The sequence below is a fragment of the Falco punctatus genome (genome assembly GCF_963210335.1).
Source record: "Falco punctatus genome assembly, chromosome: 3".
NCBI classification, from domain to species: domain Eukaryota; kingdom Metazoa; phylum Chordata; class Aves; order Falconiformes; family Falconidae; genus Falco; species Falco punctatus.
Genome location: NC_137582.1, coordinates 30060060 through 30085002, shown reverse-complemented (window position 1 = coordinate 30085002; position 24943 = coordinate 30060060). Strand labels below are relative to the sequence as shown.

Genomic DNA, 24943 nt, shown 5'->3' with positions numbered 1-24943 from the left:
TATTATATTTAGTTCTTATTCCCTGTTCAGTTATGTTATATATCTTAGTGACATATGTTTAATTAAAAAAAAAAAAAAAAAAAAACAAGTGTGTGAGAGAGAGAGAATGAGTTACAGGGATTATGGAATTAGGAAAGAGCAAGAGTACGGGCATAATGCTGGAATGAAAACCATGGCAGGATCTGGGACAGGAAGGGTTAGGAGGAAGGTAAGTTAGAGGACAAACGGATGACATTTCAGAAATGGCAATTTCTGAATTTCAAAAAACAATTCAGAAATAAAAGAAATAGGGCCAAGAAGAAGAGAAAAACACCTAATGTCCACTCTGGAGCACACAGTATGTTATTTGTGCCCTGTTGAATAAATAAATGAACCATCTATTGGCCTTTTGAAAAATCTCCTCTCCTCATTACTGTTTGAATGTCACTGCAAGAAATACAGTATTTCAGAAGGATTTATCTCAGTGAACTTTGGGGAAAATGGTCACCATAAATAGAAACACTTTAAAAGATTATCCAGACATCAGCATTAGGAATTACATATAACTGTTGGAGGCACTTTTGCATCTGCATAAATGTATCACCTTAGATTTTAATAGGAGTCCATTTTCTTTTAAAGATTTTTAAGCATCTGTTATTTCTTCCCTAATGCATACAGACTGCTGATATCCTGAGAATATTCTCTTACTGTTGTTCACTATAATTCCCCAAAGAATATCCCACACTTTATGACTTGATTGATTTGAGAGTATGATTTTAATACAGGAAATAGAATGTCTATTTTAGACACAGTAAAAATGGAGCAGCAATTGTTGAATAGTTTCTATAAACAACACATAATAAACCTAAGTAACATATAAGTTAGTCCTTGGGTTAGAAGACTGGGTTTTGGTAGTTTGGGGTTTCGTTTTTACTTCAAAGGGACTTTAAAAATAAAATAAAAGAAGGCAAGGGGACATGCAGAATTTTCTTGAAGTCAAAGGCCATAGGCCAGTATGACATGTTGATAGCATAGACACAGCACAGCGGCAGGTAGGAAGCTGGGATGCTGCTCAGAAATTATGTCTGCAGTCTGCAGTGTTTGCATCATACTGGTTCATGATCACAAACATGCTTTGAAAAATATGTGGAACTACAAAATATGTGGAAGACTTTTTAGGTCTTCATTTTTTTAATGAAATGCTTAGGCCTGTTAACCTTTTAGAATCTATAAAGTACTTCTTAAAGTTCAGCCTACAGAAGAACCAATTAACAGTGAATATGGTAAAATGGAACTGAAGGGAAAAGTTTATGAATTTGAGTCAAACCGCTGACTAGCAGTTTTAGCTAGAAGACAGGGTGGAAAATCCATATAGGTTGAAACAGTTCAACTTTTTTGCAATAAAATATTTCTGTTCAGAAATGCCAAAAGCTTTAAAATACAATTTTTGAAAAGAACATTTTCTCATTTTAAAAATAGCCTAAGTTAAAGCATGAAAAAGACTAAGCAAAAGACATAACTCTAAATGGAACAAGAAAAAAGGCATGTTTTACATTTTGATTTGCCAAAATCATTTCTGTCTTTTCAGAGAGGAATTTTTGGCATTTTCCCCATTGTTCTGGTTTAGCTTTCAGCCCAAAATACCTGTTTACTTCCCAGCTTTCCTTTTATTTACATACTGATTTTGGCCCTATAATGTATTATCTTAGTGTAAAATTAACTTTCTCAGTACTTTTTAAATACTTAGAAAGCTGGAGCACATGACATAGTAGGAGAGTTGGTTTTGGTTAGCCTGGAAAAGAGAAGCTAAAAGGAAATTAATTGCTGTCTTCAGAATAGTTATAGAATGAACAGGGCCAGACTCTTCTCCATGTGCACAGCAAAAAGAGAAGAGGCAAAGGTTGCAAGCTGCATCACTGGGAATTCCAGCTGGATATAAAAATAGTATTTTTCACAACTAAAGATTGTGACCGAGCACTGAAACTTGAAACAGGAGAATCTGAAATATCTCCATTTTTGGAGACTTTCAAAACCTGACTGGACAAGGCTGAGCACCCTGATCAAAGTTAGCCCTGCTCCGTGCAGGGAATGGGAATAGATGGGTCACTCCAACCTAATTTACTCTGTAATTCTAAAAGTGAACGTTTTACATAGTAGTGCTGTGATTTAGATCAAAACCACACATGGAATGATTAAGTAACAATTACAGGATTACCAAAAAGCATTGGTCTGGCAGCTAATGCGCAAAACTTCTTAGAAATCTAGGTGGTCTTTCATGTTTTACTTTAGACTTTCAGGTTGAGCTTGGCTAATGTCTAAGAGGAAATTTTCAAAAGTGAACACTTCTTTTCAGTACCTATGTTAGACATTTTAGATAGGTCTACTTATATGAATAAAAGCTGACAAAGAGTAAATTTGAATCATTTACTCTGATCATTCACAGCCCTTAACCATCAGTTTGCATCCTGGGTTTGTTTTGGACCACTCCAGCTAATTTTCCAACCAAAATTCAGGCAGCATGCTCAGGGTAGTTTACTGTAAGCACCATTGATAAGGTTTGACTTTGTCTGACCTACACAGTCTTCATGTGTTGAAACATCTTCACAGATCCTTATAACACACAGCAAAGCATACACCCCTCCATTTCATTCTATAAAAACCTCACTCTGGCAAGATGCAACACAACCCTCACATTGTTTTAGACAGTTTGACCTAAAAAAAACCCTACAAAAAGAACAGCAGTTATCTTTTAGGGTCATGGGAACATCACATGGTACTCAAATGAAACCCAGAGGCACCCCCTATACAGTATGGACACAGGACATCAGCTATAGGAGTCTTAAGCAGCGTGAGTGTGAGGCAGCATGTGCTACCCCAGGGCCAGGAACTGAAATAATCCCTGGGATTATTTCACTAAACAGTACAGACATACACACTATAGACAATGTGATCTTTCAGGGAGTCAGGTTTCAATGAGTTCTAACTGAGGCTGATGTTTTATACACTGTTTAGGAATAATTTCAATCTGAAGTAGATTTTAAAATCAGGAAAACTTTTCTTCCTATTTGATTTTCTAAAAGATCTAATTGGTATATAAATTCTCACATGAAAAATAACTAAGAATGCCAAATCAAGTACCCAGAAGTTTGGAAATGTCATATCTAGCATTGATAGTGCAGACTGAATTCACATATGTTCTATGTGTTATTCATAGTTTCATGACTGACCAGTGGGGTGTTTTTTTCTCTTCTCATGGGACTATACAGCTTTCCATCTACTAACAAAGGGACTGAAAAACCATGATATCCTAGTTCAAGCAAGGGTTTGGGTTTGGGGTTTTTCTGTTTCTAAGACTACAGCTGGCTAGAGTAAGTCTTCTCTGTGGTAGCCCTCACAGCCAAGGGTGCTCAGGCTTCACAGCACCTTGCTCTATGAGCCATCAGGAAAACAGGACCAGACGAGGCTTCCTGTGAAAGCCCCAGGTGTGCTGCATCAAAAGGTCACTGAAACAGATGTTTCCCTCTGTGACTGTCAATTCCCTGAACAGGAGTTTTCTGATAACGTTTGGCCATTTTGGAATATTCCCACCTTCCTCTAGCTCAGAATGACAGAAACCAATCCCAGCCTAAAACAAAATTATTTGGAGCAGAAGATACAGGAACAACTAAAAGAGTTTGAATACATCTATACTTAATGTCCCTGTTGCTTCTGTCACTAGCTAGCTCAGGTAGTGACAGTGCAGCAGTCAGCAATGTAAACAGCAGTGCAAAGGGCTAAATGCATAAATGAGCCTGCACACTCGGATGCTGTAATTGTATTGCTACTAAATGAGCCACACTGTTTCAAGTTAACTTGGTGCCATCTGTATGAACAGCAACCATCTCTTGATTAAAATGCTGTATTAGGAAAACTGTCTTGCCTATAAAATAAAGCTGTGAAAACTCTCCAAATTATACATTAGAAGCCATATTACAGGAGATATTTAATGTACACTTGAAAAAATACAGAAAAAAAATGTGGATAACCAGTGGTATGAGCTAATAGGCCTATAATTTGGTGCTTGCTTTCTTTTAATTCAAAGGGGTTTTTTTTCTTAGTTGGGTAGCAAGTCTTTGCATATTTATTTTTCTCAGTGCTTAGGGCTGATAGAAATTTGAACATGAACAGTCTGCCAAAGTGTTCTTCACTTCCCAAGACATTCATGAACTCTGTCACTCATAATGACAATCTAGCGTTGATAACTAAACACTATTTACACCAAAGTTTAATGAGAACAGACTTATTCTTCACACAGGGAATTAAGTTTATGTTTTCTGTCAGAATGTTTCTATATTTGAATTATGTGGTTATGCACAAGAATGTGAACTATAAAGAAAAATAATGTAAAATTAAGAAAGACTTTGAAGAACACAGTAGTCCTTGACAGTGGATTTTGATTTAAGATTCTGCGTTAGCTCAAAAAGCTGATCATGTCAACAGGATAAATAAAAAAGTGAACTTCCAAAGTCTAAGTGGGACATGGATTACTCATCTAATTGAACTGTCCTCTTCCTTTCCCCTTAGGAAAGAAATCCTTCCTGAAGCACTGCATCAGAAAAACTGAAATTGCTCAAAGACTTGCTGAAATCATTCACTACTCTGAGAACAGGAGGTCACTGAGCATTAGCCCAGGTCCCCCAGTCATAGCTCACATGAACCAGTTCTCAGGGGACAATTTTTTTTCCCGCCTATACCTTCCTTCAGCATCCCTCTTCGAGTCTCTCTCCTAGTGGAGCTCTGTGCTTTGCCTCTCTCCCAACTCCAAACCTGTGTCTTGGTGGAGACTTAGCCCCAAATACTCCAGGCAATGTATTGGATGAGACTTAAAATATTCTAATCATGTCTCAGATAAATATATCCTCCTGTCAGCTGAAGCTCAGCACGATATCTCAGTCATGACCCATGTGGAAAAGATCTCAGGAGAGAATTCTTTTAACTATCCACTCTTCCCTTTGGCAGGTCCAATATATATAATATATTAATATATATAATAATATATATACTATTATACAGGATATGTCTAATAGTAGTTGTGGTAAAACAATGTTTGCAGGGACAAGAAAGATTACATTAAAACAAAGATTAAAATTAAGCTTTGTCTTCATTCTTTTAGGTTTTGTCATTATTTCCTCTTTTTCAATGTGTCTTTCAACCTTCTGCTATGATCCTTGGGAGAATAACATGAGAAAGATGTTTTATATTCAGCACTGCCAGAAAAAACCCTTGAGGTAGCTTTGATCAAATCTATTAAGGCATTTTAAGATTAATACTAGACTAATTTCAGTATCAAAATTAGCATGAAATAGAAGGTTTGCTTTATTTCATGAGTATTGTCATAGTATGTTTGTTCCCACTGTTTTTAATGAGTCAAACTTTCTTGAAAATATTTCAATTGCTACAAAATGTATGCCTATTTATGGCTATATCTAACAGTTCAGACTAAAAAGATATTTATTAGTTCCAGATCAACTTGCTTCACCACCCGAACCAAACGGAAAGTGGCTATTTTCAAGTGCTTTCAAGCGAGGATGTGCTACCTTTATTCCACACACGCCCCGCCCAAATCCTTCTTACGACTGTTCGGCTATTCATAATGCTGCCACTAGGTGGCGCCACGATGCTGTATTTCAAGAGCTTCAGCGGGTCTAAAAGTCAATCGGTTGGATTGTGGAACTCAACCCAACAGGTTCTTGCAGTGTTTTCTTTAAAACGAGCAGTATCTACTGTTATACGGCCTTGGATTAAAAAAAAAAACAACACAAACATCCACTGTAGCTGAATCATGCTTTCAAATTTGTTAGACGTATTTTTTCAGCTAATGTATTCAGAATTAAAACTGTGATCAGTGTCCCATCACCTCTGTCTATATAGGACAACATCTTAAACAAAGAAACTACTTATAGAATAATTTATTTGGCATGTTAGGGTGGTTGAATTATGCAACAACCAGTACAATGACAGTTAATATTTTCTCCTAAATGTGCATGGTTCATGCTAAAGCTTAAAAGGCTTATAAAAAAAAGTATTATGACTTTGAATAATAATAAAAAAAACATCTAAAAATATATACATGTCTACCAGTAAAATGCGCTGTCTGAGATTGTTGCTGCCACTACGTCCAGCAATATCCTTCCAACTGAAGCTGATTAGAAAAGCAGGAGTTGACTGCCTGGTGGTATCATTAAATAAATAAATAAATAAATGAAATTAGGACTTAGAAGCAATTTGGGAGTACTTCACTAAAAAACTTTGAAAGCAGTAAAAACATGTCAGTACTTGTATGTGAAAGATACATTGACTTTACAAAATAGAGCAAAGTTATGAGCATGTGAAAGCAGCGTGAGCTATCGCTGCGCCGTTTAATTTTATTTTGCTTTTTTACTTACAAATTTTACTTTACTACATTTTAAATTTCAAGTATCCCACACAATTTCAACACACTAAACACAGATATTTTTCTAGCAGGCTGTGAGAGACGAACCTTTTTTTTACATAGAATTGCAAGTGGAAAGAATGGAAGCCAACATCACTTTCCAGCAACGCACCAGTTCAGAAGGCTACAGTTGCTGTGTAAGACTATGCCAGGTTCAGGCTCAGGTTCTGACAGCTCCCATTCTGCAGGGACTCTGGATGCTGCAAGTCCGGATTTTCTGAAGAATCAAGACATGCATTTGGGGTCAAATTTTTTATTTCACTTTTTTACTTACAAAATTTATTTTGCTGCATTTTAAATGTCAAGTATCCCACACATTTTGAAAGCACGTGGAGAAACGCAGTTTTCAACTCCACGAATGACAAAACAACTCCTCCTGTGATACACACCGCTGTATATTTCATAGAACTATTTTATTTGACGTATTCAAGCCAGTTTGCAGCACTCAGGATCTCACACAATGTGGCTGGTAAAAAAGTGCCCATGTTGTTATGTTACCCTGGTTAGTGTAATTAGGACTAAGAAAACAAAGGGGGTTGGGGTTTGTTTGGGTGTGTTGGGTTTTTTTGCAACGTTTTCAGATGCCTTCTGTGCAGAGGTGGCTCCGGAGGGCCCCCGCCGGCCCCTGCCTGGCAGCAGCACCCACCTGCCGGCTCCAGTGCCCGCCGGCAACCGGCGGCTCCAGCGCCCGCCACCGCGCCGGGGCCGCGCCGCCTCTCCGGGGCGACCGCAAGCTACAATAGAGCCGATGAGCGATCGTTACTATGGAAACGCGCCCACGGCGGCGCGGGTCTGGGAAGGGGCCGGGACACGGGCGCCCAGGCCGCCCCTCACCCGCTGCCTCAGCGCGGCGCCAAGCGGGCCGGGGGCGACCCGCTCCGCGTACAACAGCACTGGCACGGTCCTGCGGGGGTGCCCCACCGGGGGAAGCGGCGCGGACCCCGGAGAGGCCGCAGAGGCCACCTCAGCCGCCCCGTGAAGCGCCGCGGGGCCTCCCGCCCCGGCCGCAGGGGCGACGCGACGCGGCCCCACCGCCGGGGGCAGCCGCCGCCGCCCCGCTCGCTGGCTGCCACGTCGAGGCTGGTCTCCGCGCCGCCCCCCGCCTCCCCCGCCCTGGGTAGGGCTGGGCTGGGCGGGGCGGGGCGGGGCGGGGCGCCCGCCCTGCAGGCGTCACAGTGGGCCCCGCGCGCGGCGGTGACGGCGGCCGCGCTGCGGCAGCGGCGGGCGCTTGGCGGGGCGGTGACGTTGCGCGCTCGGCGGAGGGCGGGCAGTGGGGAGGAAGAGGAGGAGACCCAGGTGCCGCCGGGGCTGAGGCAGCCGCGTCCCGCCGAGGCTCCGCTCGCGTTCTGTCCTTCCCCCACCCGCCCCCGGCCGCTGCGGCGCGGGCAGGCGAGCGCGGCTCTCCCGAGGCCGCGATGCGCTCGGCCTGAGCGCTCCCTCGCCGCCCCGCCCGGTTTGGCTCTCTGCGGGGCAGGGGACCGCGATGGCTGCGGGGAGCTGGCAGGAGTCGGCGGCCCAGCAGGCCGAGGAGGCGGCGGCCCGGGTGCGGGACGTCCTGTCGGGCGGCCTGGGCCTGCTGCGCGCCGAGCTGGGCCTCGAGCTGGGCCTCGACCCGCAGGGCCTGCCCACCTGGCTCGCCCTGGTGGTCCCGGCTGCGCTGGGGCTGGGGCTGCTGGGGCTGCTGCTGGCCGTGGCCTGCGGAGGCGGCCTCCGTAAGAAGCCAGCTCGGGGCGCGGCGGAGAGGAAGGGTGACGAGGCGGCCGTTGCGGGCCTGACAGCCGGCGGGGGCCAGGGCAAGGCGGCGGGCCCGGGCCCCGGGCAGCTGCACCTGAAGGGCGACGAGCAGAAGAAGCGAAACAAGAAGAAGCTGCCGGAGAAAACGGCGCGGGTGAGAGGGGCTGCCGGGGCCGCGGCGCTCGGGAGGGAAGGGGTGAGGAGACGGTGGGGCGGGGAAGGCGGCCGGGCCCGGGCGCCGGCGGGGGAGGGGGATGAAAGGCTCTTTGACAGCGGCGGGATGGGGACGGCGGCGGCGGGTATTTGCGGTGGCACCCGGCCGGGCGCGGCGAGTCCCTGCGGGGGGGGGGGGGGGGGGGGGGGGGGCGGGACCGTCTGGCGAGGGGCCCGAGCGCGGCTGCCTCTCTTCACTCCTTGTCCCCGGAGCCCCCTGTTCGGTGACACGCCAGCCGGTCAGGTAGGCACCGGTGAGAAGGGCGAGGACTGACCGCAGGGTGTCAAACCACAGAGCCTCCCCCCTGAACCGCCGTGCGATTCACCTGGGTGATATTTGCCTTGAGAAGGGGTGGGGGGTGTCCTGACTGTCTGCTCTGGAGCTGTCTCGTGTTGTCTGGGTCACTCGGTGGCTTTGAAAACCTGGAGGAGCAGCGCTCACATACGGAAATTACATGCTGATAGTCTTGGGTGATGAGGCAAACACTCGTTTGTTTTTAGCAGCTTGTAAATGGAAACAAGAATTACATGAAAGTATTTTTTTAATTAGTATTCATCGAGTGCTTGCAGGGTTAAGAACCACTAGTGGAGACCTTAGTATCATGGCTCAGAATTTCAAGCCAGGAGTTTTAGTTCAGGCAGGTACAGACTACTGGAAGCAGCATTTTGAGCCCCGTAAATGCTGTGATGATTCAAACTTGAGTAAGCCTTTTTGCTGTGTCTTGTCAACAGAACATGTTAACGTCAGTCTTGTGGTGAGCTTGCCTCAGTAGGAATATGCCCGATTTAGTTGTTACAGTAAGGATCATCTGCTTTAATAAGGAAATCTGTGTCTTAGCAGCCCCTTAAAAACAGATCATTCCTGTCATTATTTTTTTTTTTCAATCTTCAGTATGTGGTGTGGGAACCTTCCATCTTTGACAGTGTGTGGGCATTTCATGAGAAAATCAGCCAAATGCAGAAATTATCAATTGGCCTTTTAAAGCTTCCAGTTATCACAGTTTTGGGGCTTGAAGGGATTGCTTCTATAGCTTTTATTTTGTTAGTATGTTTGTAATCCTATTTATGTCCAAATGGATTATAGGAATGAAAGTGCAGCAGATGTCCCCTGCCTGTTAGAACTGTGTCTTTTAATTATATCTTGCTCTATAAAATCTGAATTGTTCCCCTAATGACCAGAAAAAGGAGAGGAAATTGGTTTGTACTTTCATTTGAGTCTGTGGCAGTATTAAGAAGTTTGGGGTTTATTTTAATGAGAAGGCTAGAACATCTTCAAAGAAAACAAAAATGGTCTGCATGTACCACCAACCTGTGTTTGAGCAGTGAACTACTCAAGTTGATTCTGGAAGTTGCTGAGCACCAGGAAGAGGAAGCATTTTGTTTCAGAATCTTTCCAGTGTAGCTAGGTCTCCATTTTGGAGAAGGCACATTGGGGATGCAATTTTCATGCCATTTTGAATAGCATATCTTTCAGGATTTAGTAGATCTGTTATGCCTTCTTGAAAAAAAAGACTAATCATTGAAATAGTTTAGATTTTGCTTGGTTTATTTTCTTTAAACTCCAGTATAAAAACAAAACATAAACTCTTGCAAGTCATCATTGAAGACTCATGAATGCCTCAACAGAAGATAGAATGAAGAGGTAGATTAGTGCAGGGCTTCATAAAAACGAAGTTTGTGTTAATTTTATATAAAACTTAACTAGCAGACATTTATGGTGACTATAAATACTTGTAATGTTTCAAGCTTGGTTTACTTAGGCACAAAATAAAAGTTAAGGCTATGCAAGAGCAAAGATTTTCATGATCAAGAGAGTGAAATAGTTTTTCAGCTGTCAAGCTGTCATTCTGTATTGTTAAGATTTGTAAAGTTATCTTTATAGTATTTCATATTCATTTTCTCCATGCAGAGGTGAAAAAAACCCCACCTTTTCCAAAAAGAAAATGCATGAACTGAATCATTAACTGTAGTGCAAATAGGTTTATACCGGTGGCAAAGTTTAATAGGCCTGCCTCATGCTTGTTTTACAAGATAAGTTCGTAAGACCTGTATTAGCATGTCACAATATTTTTTTTTCACATGGAAAAATCCTCAAAATAACATTAGAAAATTTAAAGATGTAGCAAAAATTCTTACTGATTGCTGCCTAGTCATTTTTGTCTTGTGTTCTTGTACACTGCGATGCTGATACTGAGTTCTGTGAAGGGAAAAGAGTAAGCCTATTATCAGTAGATTTACTACAGGGTTTGCTATGCCAAGGTCTAGATTTCCATTGCAGGCATTTCAGAAAGCTTAGTGCAACTGGTCTGTAGCATTAAAGAGTACACTACAAATGTCTAATTAAAAGCTGTAGGGTTACTTTAATACAGAATTACTGAGCTCATCATATGGCAGGTGAGGTGTAACTCTCATCAGTCAGGATCAGAAATGCTCTTCGCTGTAGCTTTTCTGAGGAAAAATGAGTATTAATGCTTTGTTTCTTGCACATGGCTTTATTTGGTTCCTGTATAGGTAGGGTACAACTTAACTGATATTTTTAGTAAAATAAATTTAATTGAATAGAACTGCATTGACTGGATACAGTAGTGACTCTGAGACTCTGATTATTTACTTGCTATGGGCAGACAGGAAAAAAAGTGAATCTGGAATGATTTAGCATTCGTTAACACTATAGTTTACAGAGCCAGTTCTGGCTTTCTTCAGCTGCTTGGAGCAAGGTAGTATCATGGTATCCTTACTTTAGATTCTGTGCAGTAAACCCAAAGCCTTTTTTTATACTTTTTTTTTTTTTTTAGCTCCTGGCAGGGGCAGAGCTTCTTGTCTTCTGTCACAGAGTTCTTTGGCCCCTGTTAATTTTTTTCTCTCCAAAAAATCTCTTCATCTTTAATTTTAATTCCTTTTCCTTCTGAATAATTGCTGTGCCTCTCTTCTGTTTTTTAAACCTTCAGCAGAAAATGGTGAAACTGTTCTTAGGTGGGTTCTGTACAATTTGAAAAATACTACAGAAACTTGAGAGTAACTGTCTTGTGTACTCTTCTACAGCTTTCTAAAGACATTCGTACCATCTATTTGTAGATGCAAAAAATAACCAATTGACTGTGTACTTCCTGTTTGAAGTATTCCTGGACAGTAGATGCTACGTGTTTCAGTAAAAGCATTTGCATTTAATTGACAAAGTTTTCTGCTTGAAAGAACTTCTCAGGCTATGACTGGTTTATGCTTATTGCACTTAGAAATAGACTACGTAAGACTTTTTCATACTTTCAACTGATACTCATGTGTTGGTTTTGTGTATGTGTTAACTGTCTGATTGTAGAAGTAGAGCTGTAGGATTCTCCAGGGCTCAAACAGAATATTGCTTAGTTTCTTAAGAGAAGCTTACAGAAAATAACACTAGTAAACAGATTCTTTCACTGGCCAAAGATATTCTAAGTAGGCATGTCTTTATAATGTGTAACTGAGGGCTTTGGCTAATAAAGCCTTGTAAAACTGAAATGATAGCAATTTTATTACTGCTGTTTGAAGTGTGAAACTGAGTTACCCATTGCACTGTACCATACTTAAAGAACCATGTTACTCATTTTAGCAGTTTCAGCAAAACATTTCTTCTTCTTTTGGATTATCTTAATGCCTTCAAATGAATGTGTGTGAAAAAGGTTTGTTTAAATATCAGGATTTTAAGGTCAGCAGGCAAGAAATGCATTCAGAAGCCAGTAGTATTACTGAAAGCACTATTTCTGCCCTGTTACATCTTTTCTGTAGCTTTTAGGATGAGGAGGAAAATATGGCAAATAATAAATAGCACAATTTGAATGAATTAATATTGGTAGTGGATGTTTAATATATTACCATAAAGTTTTAAACAGTCATTTTGGCTGTAGTTCACTTTTTTTAAAAAAAAAAAAAAAAAAAAAAAAAAAAAAAAAAAAAAAAAAAAAAAAACAAACCACAACACTTCCAAATACTATGGAAAAGCTTTTTTCTTTCCTGCTTCTGTTACTATCTTTGGTACATCCAAAAATGGTCACATGAATTTTGGTTAAAATTCTATGATTCATCAGTGGGAAGAAAATAAATGTGGAAAGCTTCCACTCAAAAGGAGGCTGTTACAATTCAGGGATACATTCAGGGAGAAATGTATCAACATACGAGTTTTTAAACATACTTCTAACAGTTGTTGTTTATGTGATCAGGTAGCATTTTAAACAGTCATGTGGATTAATTTTTCCATAGGATTCTTAATGGATATGAATTAGTTTATTACTTCAGAGAAGCAGCTGATTTATTTTTTTAAAAATTATAGGCTAAAACTTATCTACTGAGTTTGAGACAGATTAAGAAAGTGGGTTTCAATTTAAAGTGTATATGTAATGGCTAAGAAGTAAAGCAAGGTACAGAATTAAAAGAATTAGCTGGGTGTAAACATTTCTGACACAAGTCCAATCATAGATGCAGCGAATCTGTTATTGAGCTTTAATGCTAAATAACTTAGAAATAGTGATTCTTTCTCCAGCTTAAGTTCTAAAACGTCACTGGTACTAACATGGATTGAAAGACATCACACCACTAATAACATGACTGTGTGGAATCTGGAGAAAATAGAGGGGTTCAAGAACTGGGTTTTGGCAACAGGTTATTTTCAAGATTGAACATCAGGTCTTTGGTATCCGTCTGGAATTGAGTACTGTGAGCTTTGTTGAGAGGAACTTCTAGAGAGTGAGACACAGATCTGTCAAATATACTTCATTTTCAGAATGCTAAGGGAAATGTACCACATCTTAGATATGAAGTCTAGTTTAAAGCTGGTTGTTGCAGGAGGAGAGGGGTTAGGTGACCTGATCTTTCAATTTCTATTAATAGTTACAAAATAAGAAGTCGGCATGCTGGCTAACTACAGTAAGCTGTACTATGTTATGCAGTGGTGAAATCATACCAAGGGTGATATGTAAGCATAATATAACATGGCAAGACTTAAATACATTAAAAGTTAAATTGAGAGTCAGATCTGATACTTGAAGGAATAGTCACACTAAGTTGTAACATGGCCTGTGTTTTACTTTAAAGCAGTCAGGTCCATGTGGTGCAGTTAAAATAGCTTTTGGTTTTTTAATAACAAAAATAACCAAAGATAATAAAGTTTGGGCTTTATTTAAACAGAAATTAAAGCAACTATGAGGTAGTTTTTTATGCTTAATGTCTTATTTAATTTTCAGTCTTTAATATATCTGAATCATTATGAGTCCATCAGGATGAGATTTGTGTGGACTCAGTATCAATTACTACTCTTGACAATTGTTTTTCAGTTAAATGAATGGCTAACAGTAGTAAATGCTTTGCTTATTTTTACCTCTTCTGCAGTTAAAACACAGTAGCTTCAGTTGCAGCTTTTTGTTAACAATAGACATGACTTTAAAAGTTCTTACATTTTTGCATGGGGAATATATGGGCTAAGGAGGTGTACGCCTTCGCTGTCAAAGGTGACTGATAAAGACTAATGACTATCCAGAGTTTTAACTCTACATGTTAAATAATACGTGCTAATTTTCATTCCCTTATTATGAGGTGAAAATGGTAGACTACTGTTAATGCCTAATAATGAAGTCTGTCTGAAAAGAACAATGGGTTGTCATGCTTCGTGTTTGACTTCTAAGTTCTGTTCTACTATGAAGTTTAACTTGTGAAGGAAATGAACTTTGAGGGATATGCATAGGTAAAAAATGCAGAAATTTGGTCAAAGTAGAAAGGGTTTAAAAAATTCAGCCTGTTGCTGAACTGCTACAAAGTGGTGTGTTCATGTAATTAGATAATTTATGGCACAGAGAACTGTGGCTGTTCTGAGAACTGATGACATTCAGAAAATCACCTTTTGATAAGCAATTCATATGTTAAGTAGGATTGAGATGAGATGAAGAGACCTGTTTCTTTCCTTTCTCATTTCTATGTTTAGTAAATACATAATTGCAGTAGATATTTTGAGAACCAATCCACGATTCTGTCTGCTTTACTCAATAATCTTGTGAGCATTTTTCAGTCAATAAATAGTTGCATTTTAGTAATGGTGTAATTTGAGCTTTGCTTTCTCCAAATTTTCTATTATTCACCATTATTGTTTACGCAGCCCAATGGACGGTCTTTCCTTGATGTATCTGAGGATGAAGTAATACAAACTGTTCGTAAAGAAAATGTAAAGCAGCCTGTGGACACAGAAAAGAAGAATGAAAAGGTCAGTTACGTGTATGAAATGAAAATGTCAAAGTTTAGTGTATGTTATTTCAATACTAATAACTCTTATTTGTGATTTGAGACCCTGTTAACATGAGCAAAGAGGCATATTTCTTACTATGAAGAGTACTAGTCTAATCTGGTATTGGAAAGAGCTAAAGCAGTATTTTCTTCACTGCTGAGATCATACCTTATCACAGAATGTTTGCAAGCAAGCCTCCCTCCCCACCACTCACTAAACACCGGTATCTCTCTTCCAGTGAAGATGTTAAACTTACAGAAATTAAGTTTGTGTTTCATCTTTGCTGGCTTCTATTGAGATGCAACATAAAATGATAGTGGTGTTAAGTGGCTTGAAAATGCTCTTAACAATTTGGGAACTGCTATTCAAAGGATTAAGACCATGTGCCTGCTTATTTCTTTTGTCAGATGTATCCATTATTGATCAGAGTTCTTAATGTCTGATGACAAATATGGGCTTTGAAGTCTGGTGTGAACTTTTTTTTATGCAAATTAAACAGCTACGTCACAAACATCTCTTTAAAGCTTGGTCTGTAGCTTTATCTAAAAGGTAACCATGCTAATGGCAGTGTTAATTTTTGCACTGGGGACTCATATTTTCTTGCTTTATCATAAATACTGTCATTTGTAGGCAACATGGATGTATTTATGATAGGCCTCTGGTGATAATTTTTGGCTTGGTTCTTCTTGCTAACGTTGTGCATAAAACTTTCCTGCTGTCATGGATTTCTGATATATTTTCTTCAACAAAATGCATTTGTTCTAACTATACTGAGGAATATTTGAAAAATAAATGATTATGCATTAACAGTCAGAAACCAGTAGCTGATTATTGTAATGGGTTTAGCTCGTTCCAGCTTTAATTAACTTGACTATCCTATAATAACTTCTTTTGCAGTTAGTATGTTGGCTCAAAGACTGTATCCTGCTAGTTGGCTATAGGACTCTCAACATTTTTAGCATTGGCAAATAGAAAGACTTTTCTGTGAAGTGGGTTTGCCTTAAAATTTTGTGCCACGCACTTATTTTCTTTTCTCCATGTGTCTCATATCAGATTGACTTTGCAGTTTTTTTAGTAATATAAGGAAAATTTGATCCTGAAGGAATAACTGTTTTTCTTCTCACCTTTCATTTTATCTCAAGCAGGTTTCCAAGTAGGTAAGGTGTTGTAACACGTTAACTTGAGCTTTACCTTAACGTTGCAAACAGTGATCTGAATTTTAAAATGTTAAGTTGAAGTTGCTGCTCCAGAAAATCATTACCACTATATGGATATGGATGCTTATTCAGCTAGCTATGTTTTTCTATCATCTTGGAGAACTGTGCTCAAAGCATGATTACCTCAGGGGTTGATTGCTAACCTTTCAATTAAAAACATATCCAAGAACTTTCTTTAAACTATGGGTAACTTTGCAGGCATCTTAATTATTTGGTTAAGCCTCTCAGGGCATCTGTTACATTTGTAACATTGCAAACCTGCTGAGGAGATCGTAAGAAGTCCTGTGTATGTGCCTTTGTATTGCTCGGGATGGATGCTATCAGTCAATAGGTGGGATTTAAGTAGTATGTGCATGTGCCGAGATGTATGAATATATATATAACTTGACCTGAAGGGTATGATTTCTTTTCTTTTGTGCTTGAATATATGCTTTCAATGAAAATTGTACTCCCTTTGTGTTTCTGTATCTCTTAGCTGCTTCGGGGTTCTGAATTTCATACATGTTTTTTCAGGATAGTTATTTACTTTGTGTTGTCTTGGGGAGAGGAAGCTTTAGGTAATGTCTGGATTGTGGCTGTTCATATGGTTTATAGTTCTCTTGATGCTTTGAATAGTTTCTTCCCTTTTTTCCATTTTAGTGACTTGTGTAGTACAGGGGATTTTTTTAGTTTTTAATGTGAGCAACTGTATCTAAGAAGTGACTCTGGATGAGATTGCAGCATGTTAAAACTTCATTGCCCGTTGGGTTTGCAAACACACAAGTACTTTGTGTTGAACACTAAAAATAAATAGACCATTAGGGATGAGGAAGAAAGGTTTTGTGTTTTGTTTGGTTGTTTTTTTTTAAAATTGTTCTTGCATGGGGGATAGTGCATCTTAAAGACTTACGAAATTTTGGCAGGCTTGCCGAGTTCCTCATGTGCTCTTTGGCTGGTGGCAGAGCCAACACTGGCAGCTTTTTGTGTTGCAGAAGGTGACACTTTGAATGAACAGGCTTCTGCAAAATGACCCACTAGCTTGCTCAGTAACCTTTAACATCTCTTGCTGTTTCAGTCAGTTTGTTACTGAGATAGTGAATGTTACAGCAGTAAGTTGGCAGGTGGTGAGTAAACTGGATAACTAATTACGGTTCTGGTTTCTCAGGTCAGGTTAGGAAAGTAAATATATTTTCAAGATTTGAATTCTTAGTCATACTAACAAATAGGGGGTTTAAAAACAAACTTATTTTCTAAATTATTAAGCTTTGGTTTTGTGAGAAGTGTAAAATTCGATGCCAATAGCTCTTTAAGAGCTAGTTATTTAAGAAATAGGAGTTATAACTTGGAGGAGCAGCCATCTTAAACTGTCATCTAGGAGACTGCTGAGGTCATTTTGGGTGTTCTCTTACTGCCAGAGGACAGTTGGGTAGTTAATGGCTTTGTGGATGGAAGACTGAGATCTTAACTTCCACTCTCAGTGTAGTTGAAAACGGGAGATGTAGGTAAGAACCACTAACCTTTCCTCCGTTTTGGTTCCAAGAAGCAATTAATAAGTGGGTTTCATGCTGTTTTTCACTTCCCTGTTTAATTCTTTCTGTAGAAGGTGCTCTGGCAAATAATTTGGCTTCTTCATATTCTTAGGACTAATTCTTCTGTTTGCTTTTGAAACCAGCCCTTCTCTTTTGGAGACTTTTTAGAAGTTAGACAACTGGTATGGGTAACGATAGTCTACTGAGCAAATAAGTGAGAGAATTCAGTTTGGCTGTATCTGTATTGTGGGTCCCTTAGTGCAGTACACCATGAGTTAACTATTCAAGTCTGTTCTCTAAGTGTTACAGGTGTGTTGGCACAGCATTGCATATAAGCAGTGAAATTTTTATTCTCTCTGGTGCCACACTAACAAGCTATACTGCTTTCATTACCTCTATTGAAGCTACATGATTCTTTTTGGTCATGCTAACTCAAAGGCATGTGAACTGCAGGCCATTGTGGACCCATGGGATATCTGCTGCAGCTGTGGTGATAATTTAGTTGTTACCAACTCTGAATTCTAGAGAGATTATTATACTGTTCTTGAACATCTAAGACTAGAAGAAAATCGTGTTTGAACTTGGGTATAAAGCTGGCAATTACTAGTTGTACTCTGGCAGAAGTACGTATTCCAGAAAAACATTCAGCATTCTTAGAATATTCTTATTTGAATATTCCAGAGACAGTGAATCAGTGAATAGTTCCCCTTAACACATTTGAGTAGATAGACATCTTTCTTTAAAAAGTCTGGGGTTTTTCATTCAGGTTTATCTGGTAGTTCTTATACCTTCACTGGATTGAAAAGCTTCTCAGTACTGTATTTCCTTTCTAAGAAGGTAGGCAAGTCAATTTGTCGTCACTTCAGCTTATCAAAAGATTAAACTCCAAGGCTTTCTGCAATATGCTCTCTCCCAGTATCCTGTGTCACTTTTTGTCTTTTTTCTGTATCTTTTTATCATTTGATATTGCTACCTGTTGCACTAAAACAGTTTGCAGAAGTAGTCATCTCTGTTTCTCTTTATCTCTGTTTGTATAGCCAAGAAGCAAGCCATAACTGGTGAAACCTTGAAAAAAACCCAACAAACCAACAAAAACAACAACCACCAACCTGTATATCTATTGTATGGACTGTAACCACAGTTCCAGTTTTGAAGTAATTTTCCAAACTGGAATTTTTATCCACTTTAAATTTTTGAAGGAGCCACTGGCATTATTTATTTCTCCTTGTATAACTTTATACTCTGCATAAAACAAATTTTGCCGGAGTGAAATCTTCCTGCCAAACTGCGACTGGAAGAAGCTATGCTGCTTCCACCAGCCTTTGTGCTCTGCAGCAGAAGTTATCATTCCCCCCACCTGCCATTTGTGTACTATGGAAGTAATATGAAAGACTCATGCAGTCTTATGTTTGGCAATTAGTATTGTTTAGTACTCTTTTCAAGGGGCTGTCCATACACAGGGTTGTTTGGTCAGGAAAATCTGTTTCAAATTTACACCTTTATTGGGGGGGGGGGGGGGGGGGGGGGGGCGGGGAGACTCTAAATCGCTGTGACAAGTGATCGCTAAGTAATTATTAAGATAATGTTTTATTTTTATTCTAGTCAAAGAAAAAAAAGAAATCCAAGGGAGATGCTAAAACGGTTCAGGATATGTCACGTCAAGATGGAAAGGAAGTTGATGAAGGTACTGAACAAAGACAGACAGAAAATGCAATTGGACATTTTGGCTTAAATGCTGTTAAGACTTATTTGTGCTTCATAAAAAAACATAAGACTTTTTGTCGTAACTCTATAGTCATGTATTATATGTGGAAACCTGATCTTTGAAATGACAGTATTTAACTTACGGAGTTTTTTTTAAGTTAAACATAGAAAAACTGAGAAGTTGTGGATACTAGGGCCCTCGTCTTGTTCATGTTTTGCTCTGTGAAGCAAAGTATCATCACGCTGCATCCAGAAAAACTTACCTTTGGCCAGCTATCCATGTTTTCAAACTAATGTTGAAGTTGACTGCTATGTCTGTGACTTTTAGACTGAACCTGTACTCAATTTCAGCTTGACATGAGACAATCTAAAACTCTCCTTTTTGCTCTCTGATTTATTTATGGTTTTATTTTTGGGGGCTGTTTTAGGAGCCTGGGAAACGAAAATCAGTAACAGGGAGAAGCGACAGCAGCGTAAGCGAGACAAGGTGCTGACCGACAGTGGCTCAGGAGAATCAAATCTCCAAGGGGTGGAAAATACAGTTTCTGTATCCATTGAACAACTGATGCCTACGCCATCGCTTCCAGTTGGCCTCAGAAAAAATAAAGGTATGGTGGTTGATAGGTCTGTGAATGTATTCTAGAAAGGTTACTTGAATGCTTAAATAGTAACTCTGTTTTGAATGTATGATATGTATATTTGGAGGTGTAACTCTTGAGGATTAGTTCAGGCTACGTAAAGAAACTTTTCATTGTGCAAAACTCCTTTTTTTTTACAGCCACGCTTTTGGAGAAGCTCAGGAGAGAATGTTCTGGAGTAAGTGGCTGAGACACTGGCCTCCACACTGGTGCTCTGTCAGTAGCTGCACAGCTGCATAGGCATATGTCCCCATTCCTTCACTTCTGCTCTGCTGACTGTGCCCTTTATATTTCTGGAAACTTCAAAGACACCCTCAGCACTGCTGCTGGCAGCGCCAACTCCTTGACTTTTTGAATGCTTCCTTGTGGGAAGGTTATGCTCATGAGTTATCTTTACAGATCATTCACTGCATGTAGACATTTTTTCCAACATAGTAGTACCTGTACATAAGCTGTTCATAATGGTGGGGCACATCTGGCTCAGATTTTGTAATCAATTATTACAGCTAAGGATTCAATAAGAAAATGTAGGCTTTAACTTCTGTGGCTGCTACTGTTTCAGAAAGAAGTTGCATGGACCGGTTTAAACTGTGTGTAGGCACAGGAATTCATACTTGGCTGCAACTGAGAAATGGTTTAAGAAGCTAAAAGAATCCGAAGACAGTTTAGCTTTCTAATGAACTTTTAACATACTGATACATTGGGTACTTTGATTGGATGAAACTTGATGTTTTAGCAGGGTGACAAAAAGACTGAGCCTTAGCAACTGTCTGGTACCTAGTAACAACTTAGTGAAATTTGCAAACCTTACCTGGTGATTTTATTGACGCTTGTTTGCATCTTGACAGAGTACATGATTCTTGTCCCCGAGGACGAGATCAGTTGTTTCCTGTTTTCTTTTTTTCTGTCCATTTACAGAGAAACAGCCTCAAGAAATGGTAATTCCAACTGTCTGTATATGCTCTGTAGCTAGCCATAACTACTGTAACCTTTCTAGCCAGAGTCCTTTATGCATTGGATGTTCTTATGTGTTGCCTTGTACCAGACACAGCTGAATTCTTTCCAGCTTAATCTAGTGTTTTTATGGTAAGGTGGAAATTAGAAATAGCTATATATTTCTGAAATAGAGCCCCTTGATTGAAAAGGACAGCCTCTGTTTTTGATTTCTGCTCTCCATTCTTGGGAAAACTAGCTACAGTTCTTTGAAATCTGTGGTTGCTTGGTTTGTAGGCCCTAAATGAATTTTGAGTTCTTTCTGTTTGCAAAATAAACACAGATTTAAAAAAATAGAGGATTTTAATTTTAAGCTTTCTGGGAATGTTGTAATTGACTTTGAGGTATTTGCGTTTTTTTTCCTTAGAATATCAGTAATGGCTACTTTTCTAAGATTTTTACAGGTATTGCTGTTTGATTAAAAACTTACTCTAGCTCTGTTTTCTCTTACTTCTTTATCAGGTGATGTACTTCTGAATGCACAGGTTAGCAGCTCTAAACCTGCAAAAGGGGAGTCATCAATTCCACAAGGTAAAAGGCTTTCATTATTAGGCATCCTAAGTAACTAGAAAAGTGTTTTACGGAAGTGAAAATACAAACTGTTGGTGCAGGATTTTGTGCAGTTACTGATCTTATCTTTATTAATAACACTGAACTTTATGCAGCTGTTTTTTTTAGTTATGTAAATGTTATACTTCTAAGTTGCAGTTACTTCTTAACAGGTTGAGAATAGTATGTGTAGAAAAAAGGTTCAATATGTAGATTTTTCAGACAGATTACCTATTGTACAAATTGTTATTTCCAGAACAGTACATCTTATTCTCAGGCTTCACTTAAAAATTCTTTATGCTAGCTTTTCAAACTTACTCATTCTTTTGTGTTAATGAATTGGTTAGTTGTTAGAAAAAAAACTTACATAGATAACTGCAAAATCTCAAAGATACCAGTCCTGATGGCAAAATTTGGACTTGTTCCAGATTGTATACACAAGTTACTGGGTTCTTTACATACTCCTTTGAGAGGCATATTTTAAATACATTAATTTTGCAAGTACTTAAATATGAATGTATGTTTACATACCTGATACTATCACAGACATAACTGTTGAAGTATTTGGCTATTTTTAGGCTGCGATCAACTAGTGAGTCTTAGAAGTTTTCTGCTAAGAGACATTGCTATAGTAATGCTTGAAGTAAATTAGTTTAGCATAATGAAATCAAAATGGTGGTTTTGTACTCGTAGCCAACATCAGTGGTGTTGCTTTAATGAAAAGTAGTTAGTGTAATTAAACGAGTCAGCAAATGAGTTATTAAAAGCGCCCAGGTCCAGAAAGTGAATCACGCTGCTGGTTTTTGAGAGCTTTACTTACTTCATGTGAAAACTTCCTGGACTGTAGCCCAGAAGGAGGGAACTCTAATATTCAGAGACGCATAATGAGAGATCAAGAGGCCCTCGCCAAGCTTCAGTAAGGGAAATTCTGACTGGCCACAAGGTGAAAAGCTCTTTGAGATAGATAGTTCAGAGCATCTCTGGGCAATCCACCTTTATGTTTTTCGGAACTTGAATAATGTGGTATTATTTTGAAGTTAGCTGTGCTTTGAGCAGAAGGTGGAGCTAGGTGACTTCCAGAGATCCCTTCCTATCTTGAGTTTTCTGTGATTCTGTGAAATCTTGCTGGTGGTATAGAAGGTAAATGTTTGTGACAGGAGAGTAGCATGATAAACGGAGTAATCAAGCTCCTGCTTCAGAACTTCAGCTGTCGTCTTGCAAGGTTTGCAAAAGAGTTGGTTTTTAGCAGCTACTGTTTGCCTTCTGTCTCTGCTATTTTTGTTGTTGCCTTCCCCTAAGATGTCCTATTATCCTTAAAGGATGTTGACTGACATGAACAATGTTAGTGCCATGGAGAAAGGGCGATGTGTTTAAGCACACAGTTTTTGGTGACCTGACAGATGTCTGTGTTGGAAGTAATTTGTCTGAGAAAATGTAGGCATCACCTAATCAATTCCTTGCCAGTGAAGCTGCCTTGAATGTGGTATGTTCATGCTGCCCGAGCTATGAGTTCATGTGAGGAATAAAATATCTGGTCTGTAGTTTTTGTTGGCACATAATATTGACCAACTTGTGCATCAGGTTTTGGCTGACTATTTAAATGTTACACTTGCAATATGCAGGTATTTCTTAATTGTTTGTAAATCAGTTTTTCCTGTTGTTTACACTGCATATGTAAAAAGAGAGGATTTGATATACAGAACCCTTTGAGAAAGGTTTGTGATATATATGAGGTCAGGCTGGGTGCAGCACTTTGTTTTATAGGGACATAAATGAAAAAAAAAATTACTGTTACCTTCATGTCTCGGTGTACTACTGACTGCTCTCAAAGTATACATTAAACTTGCTATAGCTAGTAATTTCTCATCAGGGTAAACTGTTGCAGTCCTGTGATCTTTTACCTTAGTGTAATGTAAAATAATTTATTTCGAGTGTTACCATTATTATTTTTTTCCTCTAACCTTGATGGACACTATGGTCAATATGATAGCTATGCCCTTTGTAAATTCTGTGTGGTGTTTGGGAAGCATTTTCTAATCCTTGGTCGTTTCTTCTACTTCCTGCTTAGAGAACTGCTGTATGCGTTTATAAAACAAATCATTCTCCATTTAGTGTGTGAGGTTTTCCACAAATCATCACCATACTCTGTAAGCAGTGTTGGAAGTAGCCACTACCCACCCCCTACCCTCCTCCCCTCGTCTTTTGTTTTGGGTGTGGAGTTTCTTGGGTTTTTGTTTTGTGGGTTTTTTTGTTTTTTTTTTTTTTTTTAATCTAAAGGATCTGGTTCACCAGGTATTAGTCCTATAAAGAAAGGGATGCAGGAAGGAGAGTGTAGTTTGATGCTGTTTTTTCCTCACTCTCCAAGTTGGTAGACAGATGGTGCGTGTCATCTGAACTGGAAAATCAGCTGAGGCGGAGCAGCAGCTCTTCTGTATCACACTGGTGTAGCAAAGCTGCTGTTCATTTGTACTTTCTTTTTTAAGTGTATGTACACATAAGTAATATTTTAATTCTTCATCCAGTTCTTAATTTAAATAATGTTTTCATTATGCATGTATTTAAGTTTCTCCAGGATTGAGTGAAAGCCATACAGTAAATGGAGGAAGCTGGAACGAGAAGTCTGTAAAAATCTCCTCACAGATTGGTGTAGGGGAGGAGAAATGGACATCTGTTCCTTCAACTGCAGCTGGGAAGAGGAAGACTGAGACATTGGCTTGGGGCCAGGATGCTGGAGATGCTAATGGAAATGGAAAGGACTGGGGTGTAACCCTGGTGGGCAGGCCCTGGAAAGAGCGTTCTTTGTTCACTCCTATTGGTAAGCTATTCCAAAGAAAACTTGCTTCACTTAAGCATTTTTACATAAGATACTTTTTGGTAGTGAATCTCATAAATAGCTTTATGTTTATATATTAAAAAATCTTGAAGTGGTCTGGGGAAATGTGAACTAAGCAGTCTGTTTACTGTAAGTTCTGGTGGTTTAACATCTATGTGTCTTGTTTACAGTTTAACAGAGTTTGTGGAATTTATCTGAAATAATTTGATTTCTGTGAAGGAATCAATTTTTTTATGTCACTTTCTTAAAATTCTGAAAGTGAATACTAAGCCATTTTGAAATGTAACTACTTTTTTTTAATGAATGTCTTAAAACCCAGGTCATAAATCTATTCTGTTGATCGAACATGATCAAATCAACTGTTCGTTTTTGGCAGATATTTGTTTAGGCTGCAGGCATAAAGATTGTTCAGCTCTCATGATGTTTAGTGTTACACTGGTTTTCTTATTAGAAATCGGGTTTAGTCTTCTCAGTACAATTTTATGCCTCTATCACTTATACTGTCCATAATAATAATGGAGAATTCTGGGCAACAGCCTTTAACTTTGTAGATGCTGTAATACAGTCCTTCTGACTGTTCAGTGTAAGTGATCCTTGCCTTTTCTGTAGAGCAGTATTCCTTTGTAGTCAGCAGCATTGCTTTAGTCTAGACCTTTTTTACTTGTTTCACATATCTTGAAATGTTGTTCCTGAGGCTGGACCTGCTATACCATTGGAAGCTATACTATTGCCAAGTAGAGTCAAAGAGTTTTTTTCATATTCCAGTTAGCTGTATTCTGCTGTATATTCTAATAAGGTAGTTCTTAGTGACTGGGACCAGCTTGATGTTTTTGTTACCAAGAATACTTCATGCCTGGCC

The 24943-nt window shown here is 39.3% G+C and overlaps 1 protein-coding gene across 1 annotated transcript in view; it reads left to right on the top strand.

Annotated features, from left to right (window-relative positions):
* Positions 1 to 7745: 7745 nt before the first annotated feature.
* The window catches only part of MTDH (metadherin), a 32855-nt gene continuing 15657 nt past the window's right edge, over positions 7746 to 24943 (top strand). The window contains exons 1-6 of the mRNA XM_080380121.1: positions 7746 to 8339; positions 14517 to 14621; positions 18970 to 19051; positions 19500 to 19679; positions 21165 to 21233; positions 23815 to 24066. Coding sequence (XP_080236247.1) covers positions 7935 to 8339; positions 14517 to 14621; positions 18970 to 19051; positions 19500 to 19679; positions 21165 to 21233; positions 23815 to 24066 — 1093 coding nt within the window. The 5' untranslated portion in view covers positions 7746 to 7934. The remainder of the gene's footprint in view (positions 8340 to 14516; positions 14622 to 18969; positions 19052 to 19499; positions 19680 to 21164; positions 21234 to 23814; positions 24067 to 24943) is intronic.